Raw genomic sequence first — 19,897 nt, forward strand, 5'->3', positions numbered from 1 at the left:
AAGCAATCGAATATGGCCCTCAGGTGGCCATATAATTTCATTTGTCTAGAGGTGCAATTATAGAATGATAGAACTGATTTCTGTCATTGTTGATATGAGGACTTAACTTTTTCTCATACAAATGTACGACAAGTAGTTTTGCTATAGGATCAAATATGGGTGAGAAATTAGTTTTCTTTTAATTTTTAATGCTAGAGAGCTCTCATTCTTCGTTAAATCATTGCATAAATTACAAAATAAGATTAGAGACGAAGTACATCTTTCTTTGAGATCCGCATTTTGGTCAAAATCATGTGCTTCAATGTCACCAAATAAAACTTGACTTTCAATCTTGTCAATATGTTTTATGACACGCGTCATTTTCCCGAATGCTTAGTAGTAAGAATAATACGTTATTGCGACGTAAGAGTTTTTTACATTTATTCGAAAATAGATACAGGGAGGGAAATCCCCCTCCCTGTAGCCCTTACAAATACCTACTGTGGAGCCCTAGCAACGATCACTATTGTGCAAGCGTAGGCAGTGAGTCATAGACCACTAACATGGATTGTGCAAGCAAGGGTGACCTGTTTATGAATCTGTAGGGAACTCACGTATTTACAACACACACGCAGCGACATGCATGGTATTGCACATTCTGTATTTCATAATCCTAGGTTCCGAAGCATTCCGAAAGGGCAGAGCAGACTATACATTCTGTCTATTCTGGCTACATGTAAGTATAAAAATTCTGGCTGCAAAAGACGAAGAATAGTACACCATCCTTCTAGCTAGATATAAGTATACATAATTTCATTTATTATTGTCTTCAGAAATTCGTTGTACTGTGTATTATCATTTCCTGCTATGACTATTCGCCGTGTCTTGTGCAATAACTGCTTCCGCTTTTGTAGCCTGTGACGTCATGACATAGGTTTGTCACTCTGCAGAAAATTTAGAAAATTTTCTCTGAACTCAGCTGATCAACTTTCATAACGCACAAGCCGCGCAAGCCATTACATTTGCTCACGAAATAGTTAAAATTTCAGAAATTTCCTTTGAACTTAAAATATGCGGGAAGACCATTATTTCAAATAAAATGAGACGTTTCAGACTAAATAATACTGATATCTATTGTGTTTATACTTGCATCTTTACGAACAAATGAAGTTCCAGAGGCATCCTCTACCCTATTCCCACCAACAAAACATTCAATATTTATATCACTACGATCTTTATCAATATTTATGATAATATCACAAGATGTTCTTTATCTGTTTTCATAACGTAAAATCCGTCCAAATCATTAAACAAGTCTCCTGTAGCTCACTTTAAACACTCATTAGAACCGTACCATGCTGAAGTATTTCCATATTATCTGTAATCTGTTGATTGGCTGACTGTAAAGTTAATACATCTGTCTTCTCCCCGACACTTTTCACAACCAGTTTTGAGCTCGCCGTGTCCGAAAATAATCTTGCTTGGGTTCCACTAGCATAGTATGAATAATAATTCCTCCGCTGGTTTATCCACTTTGCAGTGTATTATCTGACTTCATTGTTGTTGTATGAGGAGTATCTCGAGATGAAACGGTTAACCGAGTAGTAGGGTGTATGGATTCTTAGGCTAAGCCAACAACGAAAATCTAACAATTTATATTCTTATCATTACTGTCAAAAATAAATCTTAGTATTTGTTAACTTTAACATCATGAAGATCTTCTAGCTCAAGATTTAGTCCGTGATTTACACCTAGACCAAAGTGACCAGGACCTGACAGGAGGTGCCGTATCTTGCAGAATATATCGACTTTAATACTAAAATGAGAGCCGGAGCGAACACAGACTTTGAAAGAATTTCTATTAACTGATGAATAATGCGATGTTCGGCAAGACAATAGAAGTGTTCGAAAGTACAGAGACTTTAAATTTGTGGTGGGGTCACGGTAGTACCGATAGTGGTCGTAAAAAAATTCAGAAGTATAATCAAAAGATAAAACATATAACGATCATAACTAGTGAATAGGATTATGATTCCTGCGACAGTGCCCCACTGGAACTGAAAACGGATAAACATAAATATGTAAAGCCAGTTTTCATTTGCGCAGCAGTAGTCGAACTTTCTAAGCTGCATATGTATAAGGCGCATTACAATTACTTTCGGGAGCGATTTCCTAGAATACGATTAGCCTACATAGATACTGAGAGTTTCATATACGATGTGTCTCTTCCTCCCCCAGACATAACTTTCAATGACATAATTCGGGAAGATGTGAATCAGAATGGTATGAAGTCGATAAATGATATTAGTGGGATGGGTTCTGCGGTAGCCCCCGATTTTCCAAAGATTAACAAAAAGGTGATAGGCAAATTTAAAGATGAATTGAATGGAGAACCTATTCTTGAATTTGTCGGCATTCGTTCAAAAGTGTATGCCTATAGTACCCCAACTTCGGACACAAAAAAATAAGGGGATAAAAGATGTCTGTGTTCGTAAACATCTGAGTTGGAAGACTATAAGGATCTGTTTGAAACTGGGAATGAGCCCGAGCTGGCAAAATTTGTGCAATTTTTACGGAAACCTGGTGAAATCCGGATTGAAAAGCGAAGTAAAATCACGATGGCGGCTAATGACATCAAACGTGTGCAATTATAAGTTAAAGACTCGGGCGAAAGGCTGGCAGAAACATGGCCTATAGGACGGATGCCTTTGGTCCCACGGAGTCCCATTCAGAGTTAAATTTCATAACTATTTAGACTGTACAGTCTCATGTATAGCCATAGGGGGCTAAATCCTTCTTGTTTTTGTATTTCTAATGCCTGATGAAATATGTTTGAAGAAGGACCGAGGCGTTTTCTGTTGTTGTGGCTTTTACTTGTGTTAAAGTAAGCAATTGTTTATATTGAACATTGTAATCTTTATACTTCTCCGATCTCTTTGCTTTTCCATTTTTTCCTTGAAATATGTCAATGACAACACCTGGTATAGGAGTTAGGCCTAACAGTACCAGAACTGTTGGAAATACTGCTATGGTAGCGAAACTGACAAGAATTCCCTTAGTTACGTTAAGAATCATATCAATTCGGCACATCAATTTGTAACTGCGGCAATACGCTGCACTAGTTCTTTTGATATAGTCGGCCAATTGTTCATTACTTCCAACAACTGAGATGTGCATTTTGCTACCGTATATGTAAGTGATGATAAAAAAATAATTGAAGTAATATAGATACACAATATGGTAAAAGGAGGAGAAGATATTATAGAACTCCAGAATTCAGTGATTCAAATTTGGATAATGATGCTGCTGATGTTGCTGAGACACTTTATAGACGACAAATCCGACCCTTTCCAAGCCAGCACACGCGACAGCCTGCAGGTGGATCTTTTGACTACACAGAGAGTAGCACATAAATTACAAATGGTTAATCAATTATTAGACGAGTATGATATTACTGATCTGGATGCACAAAAAGAATTGATTGAGAATTCTGAACTTAGTGAGGATGGAAAACATCTGAATTATAAAACCCTCAGGCTAACAAAAGATAGAGGAGATGGATTTAGATCGCTCTTGACACCTCGAGTACGTTAAGGCGAGGCTCGAGAAATTTCTTATGAATACGCAAATTTGCACTAATAAATATTCATGTTTCCCTGAGCGCACGCGCTCAGCTTGATTCAACCAGGTCGCGGACTTGTATGGTGTGCGAGTACTCGCGAGTGTAGCCTTCGAGGCTTCAGCTCATGTGGGCAAAAGACCCAAACAGGAGATTTGGAACGGCTATTTATGTCAGCCAACTTCACCGTTTCGGTCTTTAGCATATCAAGAGCATATCGAAATGAACGCAGTTTGACGAAGGATATTGTGGCTACGTCATCATGGTTGCTGCCCGGGATTGCCACCATCAGCACATGTCGATCCCTGATGTGGCCCACCACTTGTTTTCGCCATCATTCATCAAGGACAGACAGGGGTGTTTTGCAACAACTGGTTGTCACTACTTACGACATGTACAAAAAAACGTCAGAAACAAAAGCGAGGTTGAGTATTTTATCGATCTCCAGAACTGCTCTCGCACCGACGCGATCGCTGAATGCGTGCTGAAATGGACGCGACCGCCTCGTTACTAGGATACAGTCAGCTGTCTCTACCCATAAAGCATTGTATGTGGTCCCTGGATGGGCTTCCCCAGGGGCCTGCATAGGGATTCCCTGGGCCGCTAGAGTCCCAAATTACGACAAGAAAATTGCCAAAATCCAGCCGCTAAACTTGTTATTTTTTTAAATCGCTGATTTGAATATTATATTGACATGTTTGTCAATATCATGCTGGCAATTCTTTATCCTAGAAAGCAAGTGCAGGCACAGTTTGACCCCAATTACGCTTGTACTGGAGGTCGTCCGTACAAAGGTCAGCTGATATTTTGTGGCGAGTCATTAATACGGGGGCAAAATTTCTTAAAGTATAGGTCGCACTAGTGATGGAAAGTGGGGTCAACGCGGACAGTGTGGTATTTACAGGATATGGGGGAGTCTACCGGCTGGATTCTGTGCTCGAACAGACATACCATTTTCGAACCAAAATACCGTTATTTAGTGAAATAAATTATTATTTCCAGGATTTTATCAACATAATACTATTTTGCGGAGTCGTTTTTCATAAAATACATATACAAAGTTTGACTAATACGGAATGATGTGCCGATTTAGCCAGTAAAACCTAAACGCACTCGTCGATAGAGGGCGCCCCTGCGGGAGTCGTGCCTTAACATACTCGAGATTAAAGAGAGACAAGGGAGGAGCTGAATTTATGAGAAAAGTATTACGACAGGGTGACACAAGGGGCCGCTCTAGCGCAGAGCCCAACTATGTGAGTTCTACATTGCGTTTTGAAGATGTGTTAAACAATAGAATACCGGTCGAGGATCTGACATTGGACGAATCAGAGATGAACTGACACTCTTACGACATGATGCTAGCGGTAATGCACATAAAATACAAACTTTTGAAAATAAATCGATAAATGGAACAATCTAAACCCCGACTACAGAGCTTTTGTTGATGAATTAGAGATGGCGAATATGCGTCTTAATGAGCTTTACAATGAAAGAGATAAAATTCTATCAGAGCAGACAGAACTTACACCCGAACTCAGAAAAAGACTAGCTAAAATTAATAATCGAATTGAAGTGCAACATGACCTAATCAATGGGGCACGTGAAAGACAGGCACTGACAAGGTTTCTTCGTGATGTGATTTCTGATCCAGAATTGTCACTCAGGCTGAAGTTGACAGAGTTATTAAAACGGAATGGTATAACAATCGCTGCATTACTTACTGCCCTTGGGATGACAATATCAACAATTGCCCTGACTGTGACTAAAGGGGGACGATCGGCTAACGCAGGAACTGGCAGCTCTGGGGCTAACAACGGCTAGACCCACCCAAAATATGCACAAGAGCGAAGGAAATCAAAAAGCAGTTATGCGAATGGTTAAAAACCCTGGCCGCAAAAAGTGCTGCCGCAATACCTGGTTTAATTGGCTCCCTTGTCAGTTTTCTATTAAAAACAGCAGGATCGGTTGTCGGATTCATTGGAGAACAGCTATGGATATTTTTGACAGGTTTATCAGGTCTTAATAAATAAAATTATGCATTGATATATGGAAGCATGTTTGGTGAAAAGAATATTGCAAAGTTTCTTTTTAAATATAAATACCTCTTTGGTTTCTCTGTCGAATTGGAAAGGTGTAAACTCCGGCGGGTAAATCGACATATCCTTCGAGCAAATCCAGGTGTGAGACTCAAAGATGATAATCTATATCATTACATATTAGCTTTCACCAAGGAATGTCAAAAGACTAACTTCTTTAAGCTTTCAGAATTCATAAACATCTTTCAGGATGTTTAGGATCACCAGGAGGTTCACATCTACAAGAATATTGGGCTCTTTGATTGATTCGCGACACAGGTAATCGATTTATCTTTCAGTCAGGTGAAAATATTTATGTGAAGATGTGCTTTACATTTGACTCTGAATTTTTTCTCATGAGTTACTATATACAATACACTACTTATCACACTTTGTCTCACAAATATAAAATTTTGTTGTAAGTTTCCAATATTTTACTTTTGGCACTTTGGAAAATATGTATATCAACTAAATTGTCTTTATGATATGTTGATTTCCTTAAATATCTAGACTGCTACAAGCTTTAGAAAAGAAATAACATGACTCAGATTTCTTGTTCACTATATGTCTATATTCTTATCCTGGGGATCCCCGTTGCTGTTTATGTAAAGTTGCGAATAAAACATGTATTGCCATTTGTAATACACAAAACAATTGAGTCGACTACTCAAAATTAATAATGCCAGCACATTTGTCAAAACCGTTCGTTAAGTCAATCATCGGTCCAGATTGATTTGACCTATTTGCTAACCACTACCACGCTGTGACACACAACACAATAAAATCGAATATCAAACATACCCATAACTTTTACAGCACATGAAAAAGAATAAAAAACAGCTTCCACTTGACGAAAGAAAGCGAGTGTCTACCCAATTTTCAAGTAAAAAAGGAAACATAGCAGCATTTGATTGCTTAATTTGGATAATTTCTCTCTAAAATCGGGAATTCCTGAAATTGTGGAAAATAACCTCAATTTTTCTCAACACTCGGCAATATTTCAATATTTAAAAATAACGTTACAGTTAACATTACCGGTATACGAAGAATTTTTGTGCTTCACATAAATTAACTTGCTGTTATTGGCGTGAAAATAAAGAAAAAAACCTAACCAATCAATGTACAAATTGTAGATACCAAAAGATCTCACTTGTTTCCCAAAATATAAAATTTTAATGATAAATGGAACCATTTAAATACAGGGTGCGGCTAGTAGGCAAACTGATACACAAAGGTACAATAAAATGTCAACACTGGCTATAAAATTTTTGTGTGTATCTAAGTTCTTGTATGTCTTTGGAGTTTAATATTCCGCCTGTGTTGGTTATGTACATTCTATTCGACGCGGTATCGACCAAACTTCGTGTAGTAACCCTTTTATAATACATGCATACTGTGTGATGACTGATTTCCTAGGGACGTTCCGGGATTAGTGACGAAATCAACTGAAATTGACCTTGCTCGCTCATCACTGTACTCGGTGATAAAAAATCGGTTTCTAAGGAGTGATGGTAACCGTATCACTCTTTGATATTATTGCACCTTTTGGCCATTCCACTTCAAGGGAGCGTTTATGTACACTTTTAAAGCGAACAATCAAATATTAAGATGTTGGCACAGGTTTCCACAACATGAAGAAGATTTATTTTGAGTTTAAAATGATAGTGGACGTAACACATAGGCTGGAGTGTGTAAAATGAATGCGTTTTCGTGTTTTGATAAGTAACCTCATGCCTGTGTGAAAGTTATGAAGCCGCCAAAATACTCGCGCCACGCCAGCGTTCGATTTCAAACTCGATCGGGTATAAACAGCTGAGAGCATAGAGGAAGCAGCTCTGTGAATGCACAGGGGATATATTACCCGTCCAGTCAGTTATCTCAAAGAATTATACATGTCCCCAGATGTCAAATATGCCAATCTTAGAAAGGAATTTGTGGGCGTATTAGGGAAAACATGAAGTGAGTACACTGTAAGCTGTAGCCTCGTAACTCATTCGTGATTTGGTTGCTGTACGAATATTGGAATAAAACATTTCAAAGGTATTTACGTCGTATGCTCGTATATCTTCATTTCTGGCTTGCCTAAATAGAGCCAAACTTACTTTAAGTACCTAAACGGAAGTTTGACTTTCCCTAGTATCTTAGGCCTGGTCAGAATTATCAGGGGGGGGGCGGTGCGATTCAAAACTGCGATGCATGAAAAACACTGACCCTCCCCCAGTTCTTGCGCAAAATATGCTGACCCTCACCCTCCTCCTTGCGCAAAATCAAATGACCCCCCTACCCTTGAGAAATAATCATAGTTTCCCCCATAGACCACTATGTGTAGTGGATGAACATTTTCGGTAATTCCATAATCAAATTTTTGTACATGTAGCCAGTGTAAGATGAAACCCTGTTAAAATAAAGGAGAGTATACATCTACAGTTTACTCGACCACAACGTTCACTGCTGTCAAAAGCTTGAAAAGAAATATCAATGAGGCAGACACAGAAAATGTGCAGTTGTCTGCAAGTCAAACTCTTTAATAAATCTCGAAATCAACGATCTCTTGCAAAAAGGCAACGCCATGAAAACTTTGGCGTACTGTTTCAACACATGCATGGAAAAACTGAACGGCGACGTTCTCTACTACACTAAACTACAAGGCCTTTTCTCAATAACGAACAGAAATGAGCTATGATACTTTAACTACACTGGAGACGATTTGTTTACATCTATCGCCGGAGCCACTTGTCCCGTTTCAATGACTGAGAACTATATATAAGTCTTTTAGACGCATCGATCGACACATCAGAAGTTCACTTGCACAGTTGCTAAAAATAGCTCATGAAACACATGGCGCGTCTCCTCATGGGCGGCGATCTCATCCAAACTTTCAACTGAGCAAAACTCGGCAAAATCACTGAAATATTATACCAAACATACCTGTTAAAATAAAGGAGAGTATACATCTACAGTTTACTCGACCACAACGTTCACTGCTGTCAAAAGCTTGAAAAGAAATATCAATGAGGCAAACACAGAAAATGTGCAGTTGTCTGCAAGTCAAACTCTTTAATGAATCTCGTCAGATATCGCGAGATTCTCAGCAGTGAAAGTCTGACACTGGTGGCGCTGTACCCACTCTCGCTAACAGGTTACTCATTCGTATTAGGTAGGTACGTATAGTACCTGTATACAGTATATATATACAATCAGAAAATAAAATAAAAAATAAAAATTGTCTATGGTTACATACATATATGCACTCATAGCCACCCAATTCTAATCAAGTACAATAATGTCAATTATCCCATGTCTATATATACCCAAGTATAGCAAGTTTTACATTAAAGAAGAATTAATCATAGTTTCCTCATAGACCATCATGCATAGTGAATGAACATTCCAAATCAAATTTTTGTACACATATTCATTCATAGCCACCCAATTCTAATCAAGTATAATTGTGTTAATTATCCCATATATGCTCAAGTATAGAAAGTTTTACATGGGAAAACAAATATTCATAGTTTTCCCATAGACACCCATGTTTAGTGAATGAACATTTTTGGTGAAATTCCAAATCAAATTTCTTGTACATATGAGCACTTGGAACCACCCTATTCTAATCAAGTTCAATTGGTGTAATTATCCCGCATCCACATATGCCTTCGTATAGCAAGTTTTACATGAAAACAAAATATTCATATATTCATCTTCTCATCTGTGAAAGTTCGTTCTCTCCCTCCCTTCTGTTTTGGTCTCTGTGACTGTCTTCTCTAGCTGTGCATATTCTAGGTCTACTCTGTCTTGATTGAATATATCCAATGCCCTATCATGCCTTTCTTTCTCGGCGTCGAATATTGCCCTCTGGCCAGACAGTTTCTGGTAAGCACATTGCTACCAGTAAAGGCCGTGGCATTGAGAGTCGTCCCAAAAACCTTCTTCTTAACAACCGCTGCCATGCTTTGTGCTCAAGAGCAGGGTCTTCCAAGGTGATGTTTATCTGCTCGAGCTCAAGGTGGGTTTCCCAGGGTCGCAGAATTCTGTCTCCAGGATTTCTCCGCACCAATCGAATATATAAAAGTCAGTCCTGTCAGCGAATTCATGTCGTACAAAGCCTACTAGAATATTGGTGTCAATGTCGGGATAAATATGTATAAATAAAAAATTGAAAATCAGATTACCCCTACGACCTACAGGCAATGGTGTTTGCGTTTTGTGTAGTATGAGCTAGAGTGTATCAAAGCGACCCCTAGTAGAATGTAACAATCATTGTAAAGAGTCTGAAAGCGTGTTGCCTCCAGTGCCTAACATAACCTGTGGGCCATTTTCTTAAGTCTTTCTTTCTTCTGACTGATCTCGACTAACTTCTTTCCTAATTCCACTCAACCTAGGCAATTCTCTTGTTTCCCTTTCTTTGAAAGCGTAATCTTCTTCGTCTTCATACTGTAAGCAGGTTCCCAGTGTTTTCATGGTCTTAACTGCGTGAGGTTTGACGGCCTACACTGCATACATTCCCTCAAGTGTGGCCATCTCCATCTAGACTAATACGCAGATTCTTTTGGCTCCCTATATTACAGTTGATATTTTGGCCACGATCAGGCCTTGGTTGACAACAGCAATAATTGGGTCCCCAAGCGTAAGCCTACGGGAGACTACTCCTTAAGTACATTAACAAGGTTCTTGATAATGTTTAGCATCAAGCACTGCAATTTCCAAAGAGGACAACCCTTGTGGTCCCTAGTTTTGTCTTATTGACTGCTATTTGCCCGGCTTGCCCGGAGATAATTCGTTTGCATTCCCGCCAGCCTGATCCGACGCATTCATTGAAGTTTTATAGCACTCGTCAAGGCTGAATATTCTTAGACGTGGTGGTTGTCCAGTTTTCGGGGCCTGAACTGGATAGCTACAACGTCAGGATTTGTATGGACAAAAGCTGGAATGATGTTGATCGATTGTTCGTGTTCTATAGTATACAGTTTTTTGGCAGTTAATGTAAGGATTGTGAATGGCATGACGGAGCTGGATCGGTTATGATTCTTTTGTATACAATTATGCTTTGTTTGGAATGTCGCTTTTCAATGATTGTCCATGGGGCCTCGTTATTAGATGTTTGCATGACGTTCTCCTTGTTTGAGAATTTGCGTTTATTAAACTATGTTGATTTGTCAAAATAGCGTTGAGGACCCGATAAAAAAATTTTACTCTTAATGGAGGTTTGCATGATAAGTGGAACGGCATATCTGACCAATCACTGACCATGCTTGGTCTAGGCATTAGATTTAAAATTCATTGATACCAGTGCGTACATATTGACACGCACACCATTAACTCTTTCAGAAATTTGTATGGGGAAAACCTGTCATGATGTTAACAACACATATACCATTTTTGGAAAGAAAGAAACACGCTATCCAACAAAGATAAAACACACCCTTAATTCGTCCTAAATGAGGGAAAATACAAATGTTTCATTCCTCATAACAGAGAGGGTTTAAAGGTATGGCAATCGATCCAAGGGGCTAGGAGTGGCCATGTAAAACAGTGTGTATCTTTGCGTCAGAGGCGGAATAAACTATTGAGTGTATCTATTTACCAGGAAATCTTAATCCTGACAACTATGTGTGTACGCAACATAGAGCATAGAGCCAGTCGACGTTAGGGACACAAAAAACCACGAGGAGCAAACAGGTAGATGTTTTGAACACAATCAATGTACCCGGTACTTCATCAATGTCTGTAGCTCCGCTCTTTGAACGTCGCCATAACAAGGAACAGTGGAAAGCACGTGGGACGTGTAGACCTCTGAGAGCCACTCATGTAGTTTGTGCACAGTGAGGATTTTGCAGATCAACAACTTTGAAGGAAAATGGACCGACCTTCGATTCCCTACCGTTATTTTAATCTCCTTTGATTCAGCACAAAATTTTCGTATGGACTATTGATGCGGGGTTGCAGCCTTGCGTGGTGGCAAATCGTAGTCGTATTGACTACTGCTTTGTAAACAGTCACTGAATAAACTTTGCACGCACTTTTGAGCACTGAATATTTTACCGTTTTTAATCTAAAGCCGTCCTATACGCGTAACACAAGGAATCTGCGTACATAATTACTGAATTACTTTGTCCAGAAACTTTGAGTTAAAACACCCAAATGCCGAACGATGATCATACAGAACTTTGCAGGTTTCTGGACTAAACGAACCCAAACCGGCCGGACCTCAGTCAACTGTGCCGGGCCCGGGATCTACTCTATCAGCGTCAACTCAACCTTTCATTCCAGACAACTTTACCCCACAAACTGGGAATATACTAAATTTACCTTTAAAAAATTCAACTGTGTATCGTATGGAAAAGATTTTACCGGGGCCACGGGGCAAATCATAAAACAAAAAAACCGACAGAAACAGTGGAATGATCATTAGTGTGCAAGGTCACTGTGTTATATGTCACGGTAAAAATTTCTAGCTTTGAAATTTCTAGACGGTACAAAAGACGGGGCAGAATAAGAAAAGATTATGACCAATGTTTAACTGTCGATGCCACAGCTGACTCTATAACTTTCAGGAGCGTACATTGGTACAGAACGTAATGTTGATATCAAGGTAATTCGGCGTCTAGTGATAAACAAGATTCCCAATATTGATACCACGGCTGTTGATTTGAGCTGCTGCTTTCGATCGACAATTTTCAACACAATGACATAATATCAATAATTTTGCGAGATTATATGAGCCCGTTGTCTTTTCGCCCAATAGCTGCGATCATGATCAGGATTATTATGATAGAAGCAATTGACTGCCGAACACCTTGCTCTTCTTACTCTTATACACAATGCGTAAAAATGGGTTATTCTTGTTGAGAAATGCGACAGCAAATATCGCAATGTGAATTTCTTACTATCTTCCTCGCAATGATTTTTGCACCCGAGTCTATTTTATCACGCCCACTGGACCATTTCTGACGATTTTTACTAACAAAGAATCAGTTCACACTCATTGTGGGAACACATTGCAAAGACGTTCACAAAATTTTCATCACAGGAAAGATTACCGTAATCCCCGTTTCAAAGATGTAGGAAATGTATAATGGGTTGTTTATCTTGAAAAATCCCGAGCTGCAGCCGCTAAATACAAAATGCTTTTTCTTCTGAACAACTTCCCGACAACTTTACAAGCACACTCTGGTGATCACATGACGGTTGTAACCGTACATGTGCTGCCGCCAATGGAGAATCAAAAGACTTCAAATCAAAAGTAAAAAAATATAGAAAAAATATCTATATCCAAGCAATGTAAAAAGAATAATTTTGATAGGATCAATTTATCGTAGATTATAAAAAATGCCCAGGCCACTTGGAACAGCGTAAGATTATGATCTCAGTTGTTCGAATACACTCACACTGTAGGGTAAAAATGGGAACTCAGATCGTTATATACTGCTTCCGCCAAGCGAACCCGCTTAGGCTAAAGACGGTAAAATTACCATACATGTAATTATTGTTGCTAGTTTCTGTAAATTTTGCCTACTATTCGTTAGTAGTTGTCAAATTTCTTGAGTTTGTCTGAAAACTATTTTAGGGAATGGCGTAAGTTTCAAGACACGTGAGTGCGAATGCACATATCGATATCGGGATAGTACAGTCAGTTACAGACAGTCGAGGAAGAACAGAAGAGTCTATTAATCAGCGAATTAAATGAATCCTAGGTTACTATGAAAATGAAAAAAATGTAATGTCGTGACCTGGTCCGGAAAGAAAAGTTGATAAAGATTTCAAACAAACGTCAGATAATATTAGAGCAATTTAGTCAAAAAACAAGCTCAGGAAAACGTATAGAGAAGAACGACATCACGGCGATCTTCAGACCTTTCATCATGTTTCAGTCTGAACGGTCAACATTTGATGCTATAATCTATGGCAAGTGTCTCTTTTTGGACAACTCCAAGAGAGATGAATGGATCGCTATTTCGATTCACTGCCCCGACCCGACCGCCGGGCAATAATGCAGCTCATGGGCACCTGTATAATCGTCGCATGAACGTATCCAATGGCCGGCCACTGCATTGGCCTTTGACCGTGCATCGCCAGCAAACAACAGTTTTGGACGTCACGAGAGCAATTTTTGCCGTCTGTGAGCGGTTGAGTGATTTGGGTTGGCCATGGAGCTACTACTTCGGTAGCTCTATGTGTAGGCATAGATCGGAATCGAGTTGATTTCGGCTAAAAGTAGTTAGAAAAGTAGTTTTTCGTGGTCGATCCAAAATAAGTCCGCATGTCGCTGGTTTTGTCCATGTAACTGTTGGTCAAGTATTTTGCTTAGTAAAGTAAGAATCGTTTATTAATTGTTGACATCGTAATTGATCCGATGTACACAACAAATGTTTGATCGTTTGCACCTTTGCGCGTCCCCTCGTGATTGGCTGCTGTTTGAACGCTTTCATCTATTGTTCTTTGGACGCTTCGAACACAGCATCGAAGCAGTTTTGGCATCAAAAAGCAACTTAAAATGGAAAAAATGAGAGAATTTCGCCAACAAAGTGATTCCACAAGTATTCACAAAACGTAATATGTTGGAACAGTGCTATAATTTACAACATGGTTCTTGAAAGATCCAGATTTTCGGGAGAATTTGTTGACGCTGCTACCATGTGCCACTCATGTTGGATTATGAATGACCAGGGAGATAGGGGTATTTATAGGCTTCCCCTGCCTTTAAAGTCAGGGTGTCTCTCCCGCCTAAATGAAAGCCTTGAGGCATATGTTGACAGCATTTTTGATGCACAAGCCAATAATCATAGTACTACAGGTATAAGCGGCGATACTGGCAGCACACAGCAAGTGAAGAATGAATTCAGCATTTTCCTCGAAGGTGAAACTCATAATACCGACAAAGTAATCAGTGATCGGCGATACTAAGACATAATAATTACAAAATTTATATGGTTGTAAAACTTGATATGGCTATTTCGCCGAATTTAATTCTCTTGCCATGTTATAGTAATTTTTCGGGTCAAAAAGATACAGAAATTTAAAAAAACTTTGTTGTTTTGTTAAACGGAGATATAAATAAAGAAATTAAAGAAAGTGCCAACCATGAGTGGAGAGGCCCATTAGGTTAAGGTACCCATGGTAGTAGCTTGTATGCTTTTACATTGACTAATGATTCCCTAACAGGGCTGCAATAAACCCTCCAATAAAGCTCTATGATGATGGCAGAAGGCAAACGTCAGTTATTTGTTGTGTTTTCTATACTGTAAAACAAAACAGCAATATCGTTTTAACTGTAAATCTTGTGTCACTTTTTATTTGTAATTTAGATAAATGATCTTTGACACAGACTACGTATACTGCAAGGGTCCCCATCATACTTAAAATTCCAGCAAACACGATTGGTATCATTTTGCACAAGGAAATTCTTTTACAACAATCAGTGTGACCAAACGTGCAGCGTGACCTTTTGTTTTCACTCCTTTGGTGGAGAGTTCATCGTTTTTATTTTTCAACCATTTTGACCTGAAGTTTAGACTTCTTCAATTTTTTGTATCAAAGAACTCGTGTTAACCGTTTTTCAACTATTTCAGAGTAGTACATATGCTTTTACTCCTTTGGGTGAATGTAATATGTCTGCAAATAATAGATGAAGTGAACAAATGAAAATATAATGCACATATTCAATTTTCTTACCATTAGCCCTTGGGTTTGAAGGAATGGTGTCACAATGTTCAGCATCAACATCCCCAGTTAGTTGCTCTTTTTCACCATTAAAACAGCTATCTGTCAATATGAGAAAAGACCAGTATAGTTTTTCCATGATTTCACAGACAAAATTTAGGATTTAAGGAAACACTACTATGCAACTAAAGTCACATGGGTTTTAGCCACAGACAGCCTGGCGTAATCATGGAAAAAAATGTACGACCTGGTTTGTTTGAAATATAAATTATTCATATTGTTTACTTTTTATTGCCTTATCTCTCAAAAGGCTTTTTGATTGAGCACATTGTTCTGTACTTTTGTGATTGTGCACTGCGCGCATTATAGCTGCTTCCTGGTTACGTTGTTGTGCTACTTTTATTCATCAAATACAACATTTGGCGACAAGGATAGCAGCAGGATGGGGACGTTTACCTTTTTGAAAGATGAAAAACACTTCCAGCCACATTTTCACCTAGAAACGGCTCATGCATATAAGAAATTAAGAGATGCGCGGCGGTTCACCGCTCGTTCGCTCACCTTGACTCTTCTTTTAGATTTAGCTTTCAGCTAGAGCGTACCTAAGGAAGCTTATTGCATCATGCGTGGCCATGGCAGGTGTGAGTAGTTTTAAAATTTCGAAGGCAAAGGCTTGCAGAGGCTTGCAGGAAAATATTTTGCCAAGCATTGAAAGATTCACTTTTCCAGGATCTATATAGCAGAATTCCTGTACCTTATAGATCTTATGGAGAGGGATTCAGGGCAAAATACAACCTCTGCCAAGTTTGATATTTATTCAGCCATCGTAGTCTGATTACCCATTTAAAGAAAATCCATGTAATGTGTACACCCAATAGACAATACAACCACACTAACCCAGCTTCTCATAGGCTGCATACCCATGTAGAGAAACTCTGTGTAATTTGTATACCAAATCGACAATGAACCTACATTACTCAGCTTTTCGTAGTACAGAAAAACATCTAGACAAAATCTGTCTAACTTGTTTACCTCTGCGACCATACAGTAGTATTAACTTTACTTCTGGTGGTCCAAATACCCAAATATCTGTATTTGTAAAATTTACAAAAATACAGCAACAGTAAAGGCCTTTCAAATCCTGATAAACCCTGCTAGATTATCATTGGTTATCTCATAACGTTTGAACAAGATGAAACCAACAAAATGAAATTCAAAGTAACGACAAAATATAGATATTAAATCTTATGCTATAATTAGTATCAAACCATATAGAATTGTTTATTTTGGGTGAGTATCGAGACATGGTTTTCACTTGGATATCTCACTGGGCGGAATTACACTACATGGGGAGAATGCAGAGTGAAAGAGTGTCAGAGGGGTGTCCCTTTGCTGCATGGAACAGTTTTAGAAATTGATGAATACATTGTTGCAGTCTGGTGAAATCTAATAGGTGCCATTAATTTGTTTTTACCAAGTAAAACCGTTAGAACACCACAAGTGGCAGAGTTCGAGAGGTGGGTGCCCCCCCACTCCCCTCGCATTGAAAATTTTGATAAATTGGTGTTGTAATGGTGCAATCAGAGAAGTGTTTCAATTTATTTTACATTTGAGAAAAATGGTTTGAAAATGACATTGGACACTAGTAATTTATTTCATTTTGTGTGCATGATGTTTGAGTAACAATGTTTAACAACCAAACAATGAGAGTAAATTTTGTAAAACAACAGTCTTCAGTTTGTCTGAGATTAGACACGAATGAATTTGTATGATAGGAAAAACTGTTACTCGCTTGCGTCATTTCTGCACCTGCCAGCTTCAAATAAAAAGTCTGAATGCGGTATTGTTAAGTGTCGAAATAGTTTGAAATGCGATGCGATGATTACACCAATTTGTGTTATGGTGCTGAGGTTTGGGGTTATCAGGTTTATGACTGTCTGGAAAAAATCCAGAGAAGATGGTGTACAAGATTAATGTGTGTTCCAAGTAGCACAACTAGTGAGGCAGTTATTGGTGAATATGGACGTTTGCCTATTTTCGTCTTAACAATAAAACGCAGTGTAAAATACTGGCTGAAATTACTTCAAATGACAGGTGTCAGAATACCAAAACAAGCATATTTAATGTTGTATAGGCTGGATAATATGGGCAGGCACACCTGGGCTACGTCCCTGAAAAATGTCTTGTTTTCCTGCGGCTTTGGGTATGACTGGATATTCCAGGAGATTGGTGATAAAAATAAGTTTTTGCTTGAATTCGTGTCACGAGTATCAGATGTGTGTAAAAAACAATGGCAATTTAGAATAACCCATAAACCGAACTTCGTACGCTTATTTCAAAACTTTACTAGAACCAGAAAAATACCTTTCACTGCACTGTAATATTCAATACATTCAAGTTTTTGCATGTTTTCGTTGTTTAACTTTGCCATAAGCTATTGAAGAGGGATAAAGATAGAATATTGACTTAAGAAACAGACTTTGCACATTATGTAACCTTAGAGAAGTTGAGGATGAGTTTCATTTTCTTCTGGTTTGTCCGTTTTTAGAGAACTGAGACAGGAATACTTACCAGTGTATTTTCAGACAGAAGCGAGTATTCTTAGATTCGCAAGGCTTGTGCAGACAAAACATCCGAAAACTTTACTCAATCTCTGTAAATTTATTTTCAAAGCTTTTTCCAAGAGGAAGACAGTACATGCTGAATAGTGTATCGCTACATTTATGTATGACTTCAACTCATTGTATATATAATTTTTCCGAAACTTGTATATGGGCCAGAGGCCTTTGAAAGCAATAAACTATTTTCAATATTTCAATAAAAAATAGTTTGAAATGAAGTCAATTAAAATAAATGTTCTGTTAAAAGGAAGAATTAATTCACACCAGATAAGTTTTGTCATAGATTCTGTGAAAAATTTGAGAAATTGATGTTTGCAATGGTGTTTCTCGAGTAATGTGAGAGATGTTTAAATTTGTATCTTACTAGTGAAGAACACCTTAAGGGGAAAGCACGAGCATAACAAATTTTGAGAGAATGATGTGTGTAATGGTACAATCTGAGAGGTGTTTCAATTTATTTTGCACAAAAAATTTACAACCCCTTGAAGTTTTCAATTTTTGATCGACAATGCCCAAGCCGTAGTAGAGATGGCTCCCTTAGATTCAAATTTTCTCAAAAATGACGTCACAGATGTTGCCTTAAGTCTTAAATGTGTAAGTCACCTTTCTCAGTCAGATGTTTTACACGGATCATTCCGTTATCCCTCGTGGATTTGAAAAATTCCAGTAAAATTCTCCTGACCAAGGTCAGACATTTTCTAGATCAAATCTTATTGATATTCCCTGTCATTTTTATTGGCCCAATCTCAGGCAGGACGTAGCACGTTTCTGTAAAACTTGTCACACGTGTCAAATGGTAGAAAAACCAAATCAAACCATTCCAACGGCTCTTTGCAGCCTTCCTACACTTCTAAAACCATTTAGTAGGATACTTATAGACTCTGTTGGGCCTCTACCAAAAACGTAGATCAGGACAGGAGTACACATTGACAATAATGTGTACATTTACTCAGTTCCCTTTTACTCAGTTATGTAAGAATTTCTAAAGCATGTGAATTAGCCAGCATGAAAGTAATTTCTTACATCCAGTTTTGCGAAGACTCATTGATTGATACAAAACACGTACGGTATTTGCCAATAACAAACCTTGGGTTCGTAAAGATCTGAGAAACTAGTTAAACGAAATGAAGATCTAGAAAGCATTTAAAGCAAGAGATTCGAGTAAGATCAAGGAACTACGCAAAGTATTTAGAAGCACTGTTAAGTTAGCTAAGATCGATTACAAAAATAAGGTTGAAGACAGTCTTGGGAAAGGAAAAGCAAAAGAGGCTTGGAAGGGCCTTAGTGTGATGATGGGTACGAAACAGAAGAAAAGGGAAATAAGTACTGATAATCCCGAGTGTTTTGCGAATGAGTTGAATCAGTTTTATTCTAGATTCGATGTGTATGATTTTAGGAAAGAATGTGATCATATTTCCCAGTCTCTAATTCCGTCGCCAATCAGTATCAGTGAGAGTGAAGTCGTTTCGTGCTTTTTAAAACTTGACCCTTCTAAGGCATCCGGCCGGATGGACTGAAGGTAAAATTTGAAAACATGTGCTTACCAATTAAGTTCAGTGTTCACTCGTCTATTTCAGCTATTTTTAGATTCTTGTTTCGTACCGAGACAATGGAAATTATCACATATAATCCCTGTACCTAAGAAAAGAAATCCAAACCAGTTGAATGATTATAGACCAGTCGCATTGACATCAATCATTGCCAAATGTATGGAAAGATTAGTAGGTACTCAGCTCAAGGCGTCTGTGTCCGATCGCTTAGACCCTTTCCAATTTGCATACAAGCCCAAAAGAGGGGTAGAAGATGCGAGTTTAACTCTCATTAACCTGATTGCAAGCCATCTTGATAATTCCACAAATTACATTCGTATTCTCTTCATGGACTTTTCCTCAGCATTTAATACAATCCAGCCCCATCTGTTAATCAAAAGGCTTCTTAGATTT

The 19,897-nt window shown here is 38.4% G+C and overlaps 1 protein-coding gene across 1 annotated transcript in view; it reads right to left on the reverse strand.

The window, feature by feature from the left end:
- The window catches only part of LOC139124272 (uncharacterized), a 118,068-nt gene that overhangs the window by 34,520 nt on the left and 63,651 nt on the right, over nucleotides 1-19,897 (reverse strand). The window contains exon 3 of the mRNA XM_070690414.1: nucleotides 15,346-15,435. Within this exon, the coding sequence (XP_070546515.1) occupies nucleotides 15,346-15,435 (90 nt within the window). The remainder of the gene's footprint in view (nucleotides 1-15,345; nucleotides 15,436-19,897) is intronic.

Source organism: Ptychodera flava (assembly GCF_041260155.1).
Source record: "Ptychodera flava strain L36383 chromosome 23 unlocalized genomic scaffold, AS_Pfla_20210202 Scaffold_23__1_contigs__length_28996876_pilon, whole genome shotgun sequence".
NCBI classification, from domain to species: Eukaryota; Metazoa; Hemichordata; class Enteropneusta; family Ptychoderidae; genus Ptychodera; species Ptychodera flava.